Below are 14165 nucleotides of genomic sequence, written 5' to 3'. Positions count from 1 at the left end.
CTTGTTTAGGAGTGGTGATGTGTTTCAGTGCGAGGTCTCTGGAAAAGTAAACACTGCTGATGTTAGTTTTATGCTAGCTACAAGTAAGTATGATTTTCCTTGTTTGTATTTCAGAATATCGAGAAGACTTTGATCAGACCGACAGCGTTTAAACCAGTGGTACCCAAGAACAGAAATCCCTCTCTCCAGTACCTGGTGACGCGTCCTGTGGTGGCGAGTGTGTCGGAGAGCCACGGAAGCCTGAACCTTCTCTTCGGCGGGAATGCTGTGGGGAATACAGAGAAGCATAACTCCTTCAGCTGCAGGAACAGCACTCACTCGGGCACAATGTCGGACTCTGGACGAAACTCTCTGTCCAGTCTACCCACCTATAGCACCAGCTGCAGTCACCAGCTGGAGCCGGTCAGTGTCTCCATGGGTCACATTAACTTTGACAACCACAGCAGTGTGAATGGGTTCCCCGAAGGAAGCTCCCGAGTCCTAGCTGGCCCTTCAAACTCTGACAGTGGGCGTTCTTCCTCCAGCAAGAGCACTGGCTCTTTAAATGGCAGGGGGAACCCTTCATCGGACAGCGGCTCGTGCGACCGTTCCCCCGTCAATAGTGATGAAATTCTCATCCGGGAGTTGGAAGAGAAGCTCCGGGAGAGGGAGGCGGAGCTTCAACAGCTAAGGGAAAACCTGGACGAAAATGAAGCAGCAATATGCCAGGTAGGAGCAGCATGGCTGTACAGCGCTTTGCTCAGAATAAACTGTACTTGGGTAAAAGTCTGAATTTCTTTAGACACGCCACACCTGAACTTCCATGCTTGAGGTGGAATAAAGCCAGGTCTCACTTAGCTTATCTCCCTGGATGTGGAGCTGAGTAGGTATCCTGTCATTTGAAAATCACTTTTTTTTTTTTCTCTCATAGTTTTATTTATCATTAAAAACACACACATATACACACGCACATATATAAACATTGTGTGTGAACATACAGTACTCCCCCCGAAATTCATGTGGGTTCCGTTCCAGGAACCCCCGTGAATTTTGGAAAAACCCGCAAATACGGTTTTTCGCCTGTCAAAAGGCAGGAGAGGGCAGCTGGGGCGCCAGCGGGTGCAGGAAAACACTCGCGGTATGCTCCGACCGCCTCTTCCTGTTTACTAAAGTCAGGCAACACCAATCAGGAACTGATTTGACACACCAGATAGCGTGTCAAAGCAGCTCCTGATTGATGTAACCATGATTTTAGTATAAGGAAGTGGCGGTCGGAAAATACTGCAAATTACTGAGTCCAAGAACTGCGGATTCGCAGGGGTTTACTATGTGTGAATGTATATACATGAATGAAATATTGCATGCTCCCTCCCATCTCACTTTGTACCCCATCTCTATTATACTGCAGCCAAGTATCTATGGCAAGGGTGTCAAAGTCCCTCCTCGAGGGCCGCAATCCAGTTGGGTTTTCAGGATTTCCCCAATGAATATGCATGAGATCTATTAGCATACAGTGAAAGCAGTGCATGCAAATAGATCTCATGCATATTCATTGGGGAAATCCTGAAAACCCGACTGGATTATGGCCTTCGAGGAGGGACTTTGACATCCCTGATCTATGGTGTTCCCCTTTTGCTCCTGGTTCACCCCCCCTCCCTCCCACTAGAGCAGGTGTTGAGGGATCACCCTTGCCCAAGGAAGCCCCATAAGTCCTATTGTTCTGGAAATGGAGGGTGGCACTTTAATTTTCATGAGGGTTGGAGGAACTTGCCTTTTTTTTGTGCATCTTTCCCTCATTTTTGTTTTAAAGAGAGACAATTTTTAAAAATGTAGCATGCACCCCTCCCTGGTTTATGGAGAAGCAGTTGCTAGTAGTCTCAAAGCTCAATTCAAATTCAAATTTTTTTTTTTAAGTTTCAAATTTTATTAGGTTTTTATATACCGCCTATCAAGGGTACTAAGCAATTTTACAATCAGGTACTCAAGCATTTTCCCTGTCTGTCCCAGTGGACTCACAATCTGTCTAATGTACCTGGGGCTATGGAGGTCTGCTTTCAATTATTGTATATACTTGAATATAGGACGAGATTTTTTGGCCAAAAAAATGACCCAAAAATGGGGGTCTCATTCTATATTTGGGTTATCAATCCGACCCCCTCCTGGGCGATACGGTAGGCTGGGACAGGAGGGATGCCTCCTGTCTCCCGTCCCGGCCGACTAACTTGTTTTTTAACCCCCTCCCCCCCCCCGTGCTCACTTACCTGCTATTTTTAATCCCTGGTGGTCCAGCGGTATACGGGGCAGGAGTGATCTTTCCACGCCCTACCCCGTGCTGAGCCTTTCCATCCCCGTTCCCTTTTGAGGCCAGTGGTGCACCCAACAAGGCCGAGCTCTTCCTGCTCGGCTCTGCGCTGCTCTCTGAATGGCCGCCGCACATTGGAGCTCTTAGGGAAAGGAGGAGATAGTGGATGCGCCATTTCACCTTTATCTGCCATCATGCATCTATGTGTATATAGTGTGTATGTGTGTATTGCGTTTATCACTTCAATTTATGGTGGGAGTCCATATCTTAGTACCAGCTTTGGAAGAAATTACATTTTTGGTAGGAAATAGTCTTTTCTGCCCAATATAAACAGGACCAACTCGTTCAGATAAGTGAAAAGTTGGATTATCTGAGATTCTGCTGTGCACTCTCCCTCCTTCGCATCTCACAATTTCCCCCCCCCCTCCACCCACCAATAGATGCAGCATCCCTACTCCCTGACCCCACCGCACCCCCCTTTACATTCCTCCCTACTCACCAGCTCAGCTGTAATTTCAGAGTTCTGGGCTCCCTCATAGCACAGCATCTACTGCTGTGAATAATCTCAGTCCTGGTTCAGAGAAGCAGGAAGAAAGTGCCCGAAAGACCCCGATCTTCCACTTCACTTTCCCAATGAAAGCAATAGGAGGTGGTTTCCCACCTGGAAGCCCTAAAGTGTAGGTGGGTATTGTGGAGCTGAGAATGAAAAATACATTGCAGTAATTAATAATAAAAGTTCTGATGCTCAGGCTGGACCGTTCTCAAATGCAACAGACGCCTGACGAGAGAGAGTCAATTAAGAAGAACAAACTTGATTATTCAAAAGGTGAACTAGGTAGGGTGTGACCTTTTATCCCAAAAAGAGTGTAAACAATGGCTGGGAGCGTAGATGAAGCCAGACTTCTACAGCAATGACAAAGTTAATGAAATGTGCCTGAGGTTACAGAATGGCTTTTTTGTTTTTTATAAAGAATAAGGATCACACTTAGTCATAGAAGGTCACATGGGCATCAGTGCCATGCAGCAAATCTCCTTAAGGCTGATATCTTGAAAAGGAGCCATTGTGTGTTTGAACCTGGTGATTATAAGATAATCACAGATCTCGTAATGAGTTCTGGATCAGTAAGCTTTTAATTTATATTGTATATGCCTCTAATTATGTCTATATGGCCAACTGAGCTCAACACACCATATTTCAACTACAGAAAAGTCTTTGTCATTTCATAGACTTTCTGAGAATGTCCAGTTTCACTAGTAACCAGAGGTCACAGTTGTTTTCTATGGTCGCTGAGGTGGTGCCCTATGGGAAATCGGAACTGGTTTAAACATGCCATATAAAGCAAGTTGTTTTTCAAATACAAGGTAACACCTACAATATCAGAAGGGTAATGTGGCTAAGAATACACATGTATGTTGTAAAACAGAACAGCGAAAAAAGCACAAAGGGCCTCAATGAGCAGGGACTTGTCTTTATTGACCCAACACGAGCTGTGTTTCGGCGTACAATGACTGCATCAGGGGTCGGCCAATAAGCAAAATACAATTACCAAACTTCAGGGATCAGAATTGGTCCTTAAAGGCCGAGCACAGAGGAACAGTCCTGTGATGCTTCAGCAGGAAAGTGAAAGTAAAACAGTACCACAAAAATGAGCAATTTCTTGGTTCATCTGTTCGTTTGTTTTCTGATATCACAAGTGTCAGAGAAGAATGAAGGATTTTTTGAGTTTTGGCCTAGAGTCCTGGCTGTGGGTGCCACTTTCATATTAAAATTTCCTGCTAAATGTTACATTTCTATTGGTAGTAAAAAAACTCTTTTCTTTGAACCAAAGCAATTGCCGAATTTCATAGTGGCTAAAGAAGGTGGCGGAGTCGTCATTAGATCAGTGACTTCTACAGATTAACACAAACTGGCTGCTGGTACTTATGTCCGATGCTGCCATTCTTAGGTACTTTGATGTTTCCTCTTTTCTCTTTTTCTGGCCCCATATTTGATTGTGGATCAAATAATTGTTAGTTACATGATAGTGTTTCCACCTTTGGAAATTTATTTGTTTTTCTTAATTCAGTCTGTATTCAAGCATTATGTCTTTGCTAGTCTTTAAAATAAAAATCCATAAATTAAAAAAATACACACACACAGGCCCTCCTCTCCAATGCTTGTACAGCAGTACCTCAATATTCGCAGAGGTTAGGGGCAGAGCTGGCGCGCAAATATTGAAAAATCGCAGATAATTTTTAGGCCCGGCTCTGACCCACCCCCGCCTCCCTCCTGCATCCCGGACCTTCCCCGGACCTTCCCCGTACCTTACCTGGTGATCTAGCGGCGTCGCAGGGCAGGATCGATTGTCAAAACTCACGGCAGCCATTTTGATGACGTCTCTGCACGGAGCAGGAGCGTAGGATGATCGATCCTGCCCCTCATCGCCGCTAGACCACCAGGTAAGATCTGGGGAAGGTCCGATGCAGAGTCTTTGTTTTTTTTAAAAAAAAAAATCACGGGTACTGAAAGTGCATCCAAAAGTACATACTTGGGTATAGACTTGAAGGAGCGGGTCAGTAGAGTGGCTGTATGATTAAGGGGGTCAGTAGACTTAAAGGGGTGGGTCAATAGAGTGGGCAGACTTGATGGGCTATAGCCCTTATCTGCCGTCATCTTTCTAAGTGTGTATTTAATTTAATTTGGGCATTTATATTCTGCTTCCCCCTCCCCCAAAGGAAAGCTAAAGACAGAGTATAAAAGGAAATACCATTACAATATATTTTCAAATTAAAAAAAAGCAGTTCACAAATTACACATTTAAAACAATTATCATAAAATCTGATCAGTAATGAAACATGCAATTGGAGTAGATCAAACATTAGTCAACATTTTTTTTAAAATAGGCCTCGTAAACTTTGTTATAAAGTCTCTGTGGGAACTCAAAAACCTTATAGAATAAGGTAAGGTATTCCACAAAATTGGCCACTACTGGTTACCATCTTATTCCATGTTTCCTGATTAAATTTCTTTGCAGGAACCAAAAGTTGGATTTATTTTCCTTAGTGCCGATATCTGGTAAATAAGGCCCCCCCCCTCCGTGTACACGCACGCACACACACCCTTTTTCAAAACTGTGGAAGCGTTTTTTAGCATAGGCTGAATGCTCTGCCCTGCTCCCGATGCTCATAGGAACTCTGAGTGTCAGGAGCAGCGCAGAGCATTCAGCACGCCAGCCTGTGCTAAAAAAACGCCTCCGCAGTTTTGTAAAAGGGGGCGGGGTTAAGTAAAGTGAAACAAGATGGCACAGATTCAGCTGCTAATCCATTTAAAATTTTAAATCTAATCTACAATTTGCGAGTCGCTCTATGTCTAAATAGGTTCAAGGTGATGTACAATTTGAATAAAGACAGAAGTAGAGAGGAAGAGGAGAAGAGACAGGAAGAGGAGTGAGAGGGAGGAAGGTCTTCTATAGAGAGGTGGAGAGTTGAATTAGCGATACATTTTACGTTGAAGATATTGAAATCTCAGTCAAGTAGGCTACTGATTATCAGTGAAGTGTGTTGCCCCGAAGAGGAGAGTCTTCGTTTTTTTCCGAAATTTAAGATAGCTGGGTTCGGTTTTGTTCCATGATTTTGCACCCAGATAGTAGATAAGTGTGCTGAATATGCGTTTGTATTTTATTCCTTTAGGGGATGGAAGGATAAGGAGGCGTTTCTTGATGTTTTTGAATGAATTGGATAGAGAGTTGGAGAAGAGGTTTGAGAGGGGTAGCTGAGTTTGCATTTAAGATGTGGTACACTATGCATGATATTTTGAATCTAATGCGAGCATTGATTGGTAACCAGTGGTGTTCGTTGAAGTATGGTGAAATAGTCATATTTTTTTAGCTTGAAGATTAGCCGTACTGCCATGTTTTGAATCAGTTGAAGTTTCCAGGTGAAGGTGGTGTTTATGCCTGCGTAAAGTGAGTTGCAATAGTCTAGTTGGGACAGTACCAGCATCTGTGTCAGTATCATGAAGTGGTGACTTTGGAAGAAGGGTCTGACCAGTCGGAGTTCCCATTCTATGGAAGGTATTAATTCGTATGTTGGAGATCTGGGGTTCTTTTTAACATTTTTGTAAGCAATATTGCTGAAGGTCGGTCAGGTAAGATTAGACTCTTTGTAGACAATACCAAAATCTACAAGAGTAGACTCCCTCGATGGAGAGAATAACATGAGGAAGGACCTAGCAAAGCTTGAAGAAATGGTCTGAAACTTGACAGCTAAGATTTAATGCTAAGAAATTCAAGATCATGCATTTGGGTTGCAGAGACCCGAGGGAACAGTACAGTTTAGGGGGCGAAGAAGTTTGTGCACAAAAGAGGAGCAGGACTTGGGTATGATAGTATGTGATGATCTTAAGGTAGCTAAACAGTTTGAAAAGATGACGGTAAACGCTAGAAGGATGCTAGGTTGCATAGGGAGTGGTATGGTCAGTAGGAAAAAGGAGGTATTGAAGGCCCTATATAAGACTGATGTGACCTCATTTAGAATATTGTGTACAATTCCAGAGATTACACCTTCGAAGTATTTTGAGAATCTTGACATGGAATTTACGTTTCGCCTCATGCTGTATCAAGGGGCATCCCCTTTTGAAAACATCACTGCCATGAGCATTATTTTATTTGAGAAAACCCAATGAAAATTATGTTTTTGAAGGTGAAGTTTGTGGTTATCTTATAGAATGGTTGCATTTATTTGGTTGCCTAAAGCAAAACCATCAAAGCGGTTTACATTTAGGCCCAAGCATTTTTGCCAGCCATTAAGTTAGCATGCTTTTTTACATTGTGGAAATTAAGAACCATAAAAAAATATTTTGATTCTTTATCATTCAGACTATTGATGCAGGCATTAGTTTTATCTATTTTAGACTAGTGTAACATCATCTATTTAGGAGCACCCAAAAAATTCTAAGGATATTAAGGATAATTCAGAATACAGCTATTCGATTGATTTTTGGTTTAAAAAAGAACAACCATATTAGTCCATATTATTGTTTACTTCATTGACTGCCTTTGTAGGCAAGAGTATTATTTAAATTTTCCTGTATCTGCTTTAAGCTGATATCGGGATTGTCTCCAGCTTACCTTTTTCCTCATTTTGTATTGCATAGACCATGAAGAGACACTAGAAACTTTTACTTATTTACTTATCCAAAAATTAATGGGTGTAGATATAAGACCTTCGTAGATAGGCCCTGACATTTCAAGCTGGTAGGCAACAATCTTGGTTAGGTAAATGTATTCAGCAAGCTAGGTTATCCTATTGCAGTTTTCGGAAATTAATTAAGATCACTTTGTTCAATTAGTTTATTACTTAGTGAGTTTTATTATTGAAATTCTATTTTATAAATATTTGTATTTTTTACTGTATTATTGTATTTCGCTGATTGACCAGCTCTTTTTAGTGTAAACTGCCTAGACCTTTTGGTTATGGCGGTATAAAAGAATAAAGTTATTATTATTTGACGCTGGCATTAATTGCATATGTATTTGTTGAAATAGAATTCATGCTTAACATAGTAAATGACAGCAGATAAAGACCCGATGAAAGGTCCATAAAGTCTGTCCAATAGTTAAATGCATTATAAATTCATGATTAAATTGTCTTATATTCCTGGGCCATAGACTGTAGAAGTCTACCCAGTACGGTTCTTAGTTTCCAATTACTGGAGTTGCCAAATTACTGGAATTCACAAAGCCCTCCCCAGCCCACCCCAAACTGACTAGCCATATACAGAATACAGAAAGTGTAAATTTGCCCAGTTCCAGGTCTAGTTCTTCAATTTATACCCTTCATGTCATGATTAGAAATCCTGTGTTTGTCCACACTTTTTTTGAATTCTGTCACCTTTTTGCTCTCCACCTCCTTTCTAGGGAAGGCTTGGGGTGCATTTCTCAGCCCCTAACTTTATATGGTTCGTAGAGCAGTGATCTTCATTAATTTTTAAGCTGGGGTCACTTTGGATTCTAATGAGCTGAAGGAGAGCCACAAAGTATTTTCCCATGGGGGGGGGGGTGAGGGGAGACTGTTGACATCTACAGCTCACCTTCAGACGTCATGGTGAGGAAGGGAGTCACAACAATGATGACATCTGTCTCTACAGCCCACCTTCAGACGTCATGGTCGGGGGAAGGGGAACACAACACTACTGACATCGGTCTCTACAGCCCACCTTCAGATGTCATGGGGGGAGGAAGGGGGACACAACACTGCTGACATCCGTCTCTACAGCCCACCTTCAAACATCATTGGAGAGTATTCTCAATGTTCTGACCTCTGCATAAAAGGAATGTATCACATGAAATGACGGTCTTCTGTATAGGGCAGTGTCTCTCATTGTTTCTCGAGCCGGGACACACTAAACCTAGTGTCCCCAGCTCAAGACACCCAGAAGTGCGTGCATGTGTGACATCACGTCCACGCATGCGCAAAGGCCCTTCAAATAAGCCCTGCGCCGGCAGTGGGAGGGGGGTACCTTCAAGGATAAGGGCCGGCTGGAGACAAGGAGAGGCGCTGGTGCAGGCTGATTGCCTACATGACGTGCCTCTCTTCGCGAGAGGTACGTCTTGTAGGCAGTCAGCCGGCACCGGTGCTTCTCCTCCTCAGTGTGCTGCGATACACTGGTAAAGGAGGTAGGGGAGGGGGCAGGCGTGCCATGAAAATTTGGAGCTGGCTGGTAAAGATGAACGCGCTTATTCAATCCCTGTCCTCTCTTTGGCTCGTGCCAGGTTTACGAGGAGAAGCAGAAGCGATATGAGCAGGAGATGGAGGAACTGCAGCAGACCTATGCCTTCAAGATGAAACAGGCCTCGCAAAAGGCTCAGCGGCTGCAGCAGGTGCTGCAGCTGCAGATCTTCCAGCTTCAGCAGGAGAAGAAGAAACTGCAGGAGGACTTTTCCCAGCTGCTACAGGAGCGAGAGCTGCTGGAGAAAAGATGTGCTTCGTTTGAGAGAGAACAGACCGAGCTGGGACCTCGGCTCGAGGAGACCAAATGGGAGGTTTGTAGCAATCGTGACGTTGATTATGAATGAGCGAGTAGGGCTGGGAATTTGTTCTTTGCTTTTATAATAATAAAAAATGGGAGGGGGCAGCATACATAGGGTTACCAGATTTTCTATCTGGTAAAAGAGGATGCGTGGCCCTGCCCATTTCGCTCCCTCCCCCCCAAACCCAGCCCCACACAAATCTTGTCTTTGGGCCGGGACTGGAATGCATCCGCGCATGCGCAGATGCACTCTAGCCCCGGCCCTGGTCTCACCAGCTTTTCAAAACACGGACAAAGTGCTGGGTTTTGAAAAGCCGTCCGTATGCCCGGACATGTCCTCTAAAAGGGTACCATAACAGAATCGCGCTGGACAAAAACGTGCCGACAATCCCGCACAGGACATATACGTGCCGAATTAAAACAGTAAATTTTGGCGCTGTGAGGGGGGTTTGGGGGGAAGTGTTTGCGCTCCCGTTGGTGGGGGGTCTGGGGAGGAAACCCCCCCCCCCACTACACTGAAAACTACTGTTTTGCTAAGTTTTTGGGGTATTCGGCAGTTTTTAGTGTGGGGGGGGTTCCCCCCCATGGGAGTGCGAACACTTATATGTTTAGTGGGGATTCCCCCCCTCAGAGCATTAACAGTTACTGTTTTAATCCGGCGCGCATACATCCTGCGTGCGATTGTCAGTGTGTTTTTGTCTGGCGCGGGAATGACGGGTCACCTCTAAAAGAGGACATGTCCAGGGAAGTCCAGACGTCTGGTAACCCTAAGCATGCAGAGAGTAACTTGTGGAATCCTTTCGGTTCATAGACAAAATTGCACAAGACAACGGCGTGCCGACAACTGAGCGCAAGGTTGACGGCGCGCCGAAGAAAAGCATTATTTTAAAGGGTTCCGACGGGGGGTGTTGGTGGGGAACCCCCCTATTTTACTTAACAGACCGCGCTGGCGTTGTGGGGGGTTTGGGGGGTTGTAACCCCCCTCATTATACTTGAAACCAAACTTTTTGCCTGTTTTTTAGGGAAAAAGTTCAGTTTTAAGTATAATGTGGGGGGTTACAACCCCCCAAACCCCCCACAACGCCAGCGCAATGTCTGTTAAGTAAAGTGGGGGGTCCCCCCCCCCACCCCCTGTCGGAGCCCTTTAAAATAGTGCTTTTCTTCAGCGCGCCGTCAACCTTGTGCTCAGTTGTCGGTGCGCCGTTGTCTCGCGCGATTTAGTCCCGTCGCCAATCCTTTCTGATCTCCTCCATGCATACGTGTGGGTAGCTCTGTTGTTTGCGTGTGTCTTTTGAGTTGGAGAAGAGAGAGGGGGGGCCAATTGGGGATGGGACGGAGTAAATGTGGGTAATAAAGTGGTTGTAGATGGTAGTTAAAGAAGTTTAAAAGGAGCAATTGCCTAATTGCATTGTTTTACTGTATCTTAATTTCTGTTCTATAAAAGCTGACCTTCTTTTCTCATTGAAATGTTTTGGGCCTTTTTTTTTATGGGCTTGTTTCTCTGGAACTCCCAGTCCGATCTGGTCTATTTTTGAAATCAGTGTATGTGGGTGGTTTTTATGGGGGGGGGGAGGTTGAACTGGTTTTTCCCATTTGCCAAATTTACTATTACTACACTTCTCCCTCATTATTCGCGGGGGATACGGGCAGAGCTGGACCGCGAATGGTGAAAAAACGCGATTATCCGGCTCTGACCCACCCCCACCTCCCTGCCGCCTTCCCGGCCTTACCTGATGGTCTAGAGGGCTTTCGGGGCAGGAGCAATCTTCCTACGCTCCTGCCCCGTGCAGATCGCCATCAGGAAATGGCTGCTGTGAGTTCCCGTAGTCTCTCGAGACTACGACGGGAACTCCCTACAGCCATTTCCTCATGGCGATCTGCACGGTTCAGGAGCGTAGGAAGATCGCTCCTGCCCCGAAAGCCCTCTAGACCACCAGGTAAGACCAGGAAGGTGGCAGGGAGGTCAAAAATATGGGTTTTTAAATTTTCCCCCTCCCCAGAAAAAAATCGCAATTATGTGAAATCACGAGTGCAGAAACCGTGAATGGGGAGGGGGAAGTGTACTTACTTCTATAGCGCTGCTAGACGTATGCACTATAGAGAATGACACGAGGACAAATATATCCCCATCCCCACAGGAGCTATCTCCATCCCCATCCCGCCCCCACGATTTCTGTCCCTGCTAGCTCTGTCCTCATCTGCACAAGTTTTGAACGCTTATGATTTTTTTTTCTTTATTTCCATTTGTTACATACATAAACAAATGTAAGCAAATTCAGTTTTCACATAATAGAAAAAGATATAAAGAAAAACACATTCCTATTATTTTAGTCCACATCACTGGGGCTATCAGGCGCCTTAATAGGCTAGAAATTTTTTTAAAAAATTATTCATATACCATCGAAACAGGCAAATAAAAATTATTTCCATACGTCACTTATGATCAACCACTGTTTTAGTTTCTAAAAGTCTCTCAAGTAAAGGTTTATCTTTAAGAAACATCTCTTACTGGGATGGATCCACAAATATATATTTATCATTTCCATAAGATACCAAGCATTTACATGGAGATCTAAGGAAAAAAAGCAGCTTTGACAGTCAAGACCTTAGGCTTAAGTGGAACATTTATGATTTGAGGCTTGTGCAGATGAGGACAGAGCTGGCAGGGAGAGGATGAACCTGTGTGAACGGGATGGGAATGGAGATAGATCCCGCAGGTATGGGGACAAATTAGTCCTCATGTCATTCTCTAGAGCAGTGTTTCTCAACTCGGTCCTGGAGCACCCCCTTGCCTGTCAGGTTTTCAAGATATCCACAATGAATATGCATGAAAGGCATTTGCATATAATGGGAGGCAGTGTATGGAAATCGAGTTTATGCAAATTCAATGTGGATATTCTGAAAACCTGACAGGCAAGGGGGTGCTCCAGGACCGAGTTGAGAAACACCGCTGTAGAGTGCTTGCTGTACATTAAACGTGTAAGAGACAATCCTTGCTCAGTAGAGATTACAGTCTAATTAAAACAGACAAACAGGACAAATTTGAGCTTGTTCTGTTAAATTTTCAGTCATTTTGCCCCAAACATTCTCAACCCCTTAATATATAGCTCTTTTTAACTTCCACTGGATTGGAAAGAATAAAACATAAGAGGTGGTTTCCCAGGTAAGCTGGCAAAGATTGGATATTTTTGGTTGAGGTTTTTGATTTGGGTCTTTTTTTCTGTACAAAAAAAAGGTCAGTTCAAGTCATTGTGCAAAATTATTTACATTCATTACTTTCATTGTTTGACCATTAATTTTTCATGCTTGTAATTCCCTTCTATGTTAGGTTCCGGGGCTTCAATTAACTTTAATTTTGTTTTGTTTTTAATTTGTTTTTGCCACTTTTTTGTTCTCAGGTCTGCCAGAAATCTGGGGAGATCTCTCTCTTAAAGCAGCAGCTGAAGGACACTCAGGCTGAGCTGGCGCAGAAGGGAAATGAGATGCTGCTGCTTCGGGCCCAGCTCCGGGAGGCTCGCTCAGCGCTCCAGGCCAGCGAGGAGCATCTACAGGAGCTGCAGGACACCGCCCACACAAAAACCCTAGAGCTGGAGGTGTGCGAGAATGAGCTTCAGCGCAAGAAGAACGAGGCCGAGCTCCTGAGGGAGAAAGCCAGCAAACTCAACCAGGAAGTGACCAGCCTCAGAGAGGTGGCAGCGTCCAGCTCCCGGCACGGACTGGGCCATTATCACGAGCAGGATGATCCCTTTTTGCTTTACGAGAGCGACGAGGCCAAGGTGCAGCGCCAGAGTGCGGACACGCTGCAGGGCTTGAGGCAGCAGGGGGAGCGGCTGCGGGGCGAGCTGCTGTTCGAGCGGCGACGGAGCGAGGAGCAGCTGGAGAACTTCGAAGATGAGCGCCGTACGTGGCACGAGGAAAAGGAGAAAGTCATCCGTTACCAGAAGCAGCTACAGCACAATTACATTCAGATGTACCGGCGGAACCGGGAATTAGAAAGGGACGTAAGGCAACTGACGCTGGAGCTGGAGGCCAGGGAACTGGACGAGCTAGACTTACACGGAGCAGAAATACAGTTTGAGGAGATCGCGGCGACGGAGATCTGAAGGCCACCGCAGCAGCGCCGGCACTACCTCCGCTTTTATTTTTGGACATATAATTCTAATAATGGAGCTTGCCGTAAAAATGAAAGCGCGCACACAAACACATGTACAATTATAATTATAGTACATAGAGGGAGATACTGTACATACAATGTTGTGTGTGCTTCTGGTTTTAGTCACCTAGCTCTTTGGGAGTCATACCAGAGAGCCTGTTGAAGGACTAATGTTTGTCTTGGGGAGGCTGTTCTAGCGGGAGAGAAAGGGAAGCCAGACTTTCCTCCTCCGACGGAAGGCTGGAAATCGTTGTATTGGTAGGTGATTTCAGCCTTGTGTTCCCATCAGTTCTTTGAATAGTGTGGTAACTGTTTGGAACATGTTCAGATATGATGTTTTGACATAAGCTGATCTGTAAAAATGTCCGGATGTTGAGCATTTTTGTGTGTGTTGCTTTACAGGGCACATTCCACTGCCCCAACCTTGGGGAGCGTTGTTTGTTTTTTTTTTCTTCTACGTATTTGTAGCAATGGGAACTTGAGCCAGAAAACATATTGAGTAGCCTGCATTTAATGAAGCACTGATTTTATTCCTCTTCTGCCCACCCTCTATGGATTTTTTTTCCCCCCCATCACCTTTTCCTGCTAGGGTCTCCCACGGTTTGGGCCTGTAGGTCCTGAGGACAGTTATGTAGGAGATCTGGTGTGGCAGGAGTGCAGTGAGAGAGTGTTCAAGCTAGTGGTAGCCAAACTACGTGTTTCAGAACTCAAAATTGGGTCAC

The 14165-nt window shown here is 44.7% G+C and overlaps 1 protein-coding gene across 4 annotated transcripts in view; it reads left to right on the top strand.

Moving 5' to 3' along the window:
• LZTS2 (leucine zipper tumor suppressor 2) overlaps positions 1-13819 on the top strand; it is a 300826-nt gene extending 287007 nt beyond the window's left edge. For all 4 annotated transcript variants that reach the window (XM_033941530.1, XM_033941531.1, XM_033941532.1 and 1 more), the window contains 3 exons: positions 115-708; positions 9034-9303; positions 12689-13819. In XM_033941530.1, coding sequence (XP_033797421.1) covers positions 115-708; positions 9034-9303; positions 12689-13393 — 1569 coding nt within the window. In that variant the 3' untranslated portion in view covers positions 13394-13819. The remainder of the gene's footprint in view (positions 1-114; positions 709-9033; positions 9304-12688) is intronic.
• The last annotated feature ends 346 nt before the right edge of the window (positions 13820-14165 follow it).

Source organism: Geotrypetes seraphini, chromosome 4 (genome assembly GCF_902459505.1).
Source record: "Geotrypetes seraphini chromosome 4, aGeoSer1.1, whole genome shotgun sequence".
NCBI lineage: Eukaryota > Metazoa > Chordata > Amphibia > Gymnophiona > Dermophiidae > Geotrypetes > Geotrypetes seraphini.
Note: the sequence above shows the minus strand (reverse complement) of the source record. Positions and strands in the feature narration are given on the sequence as shown.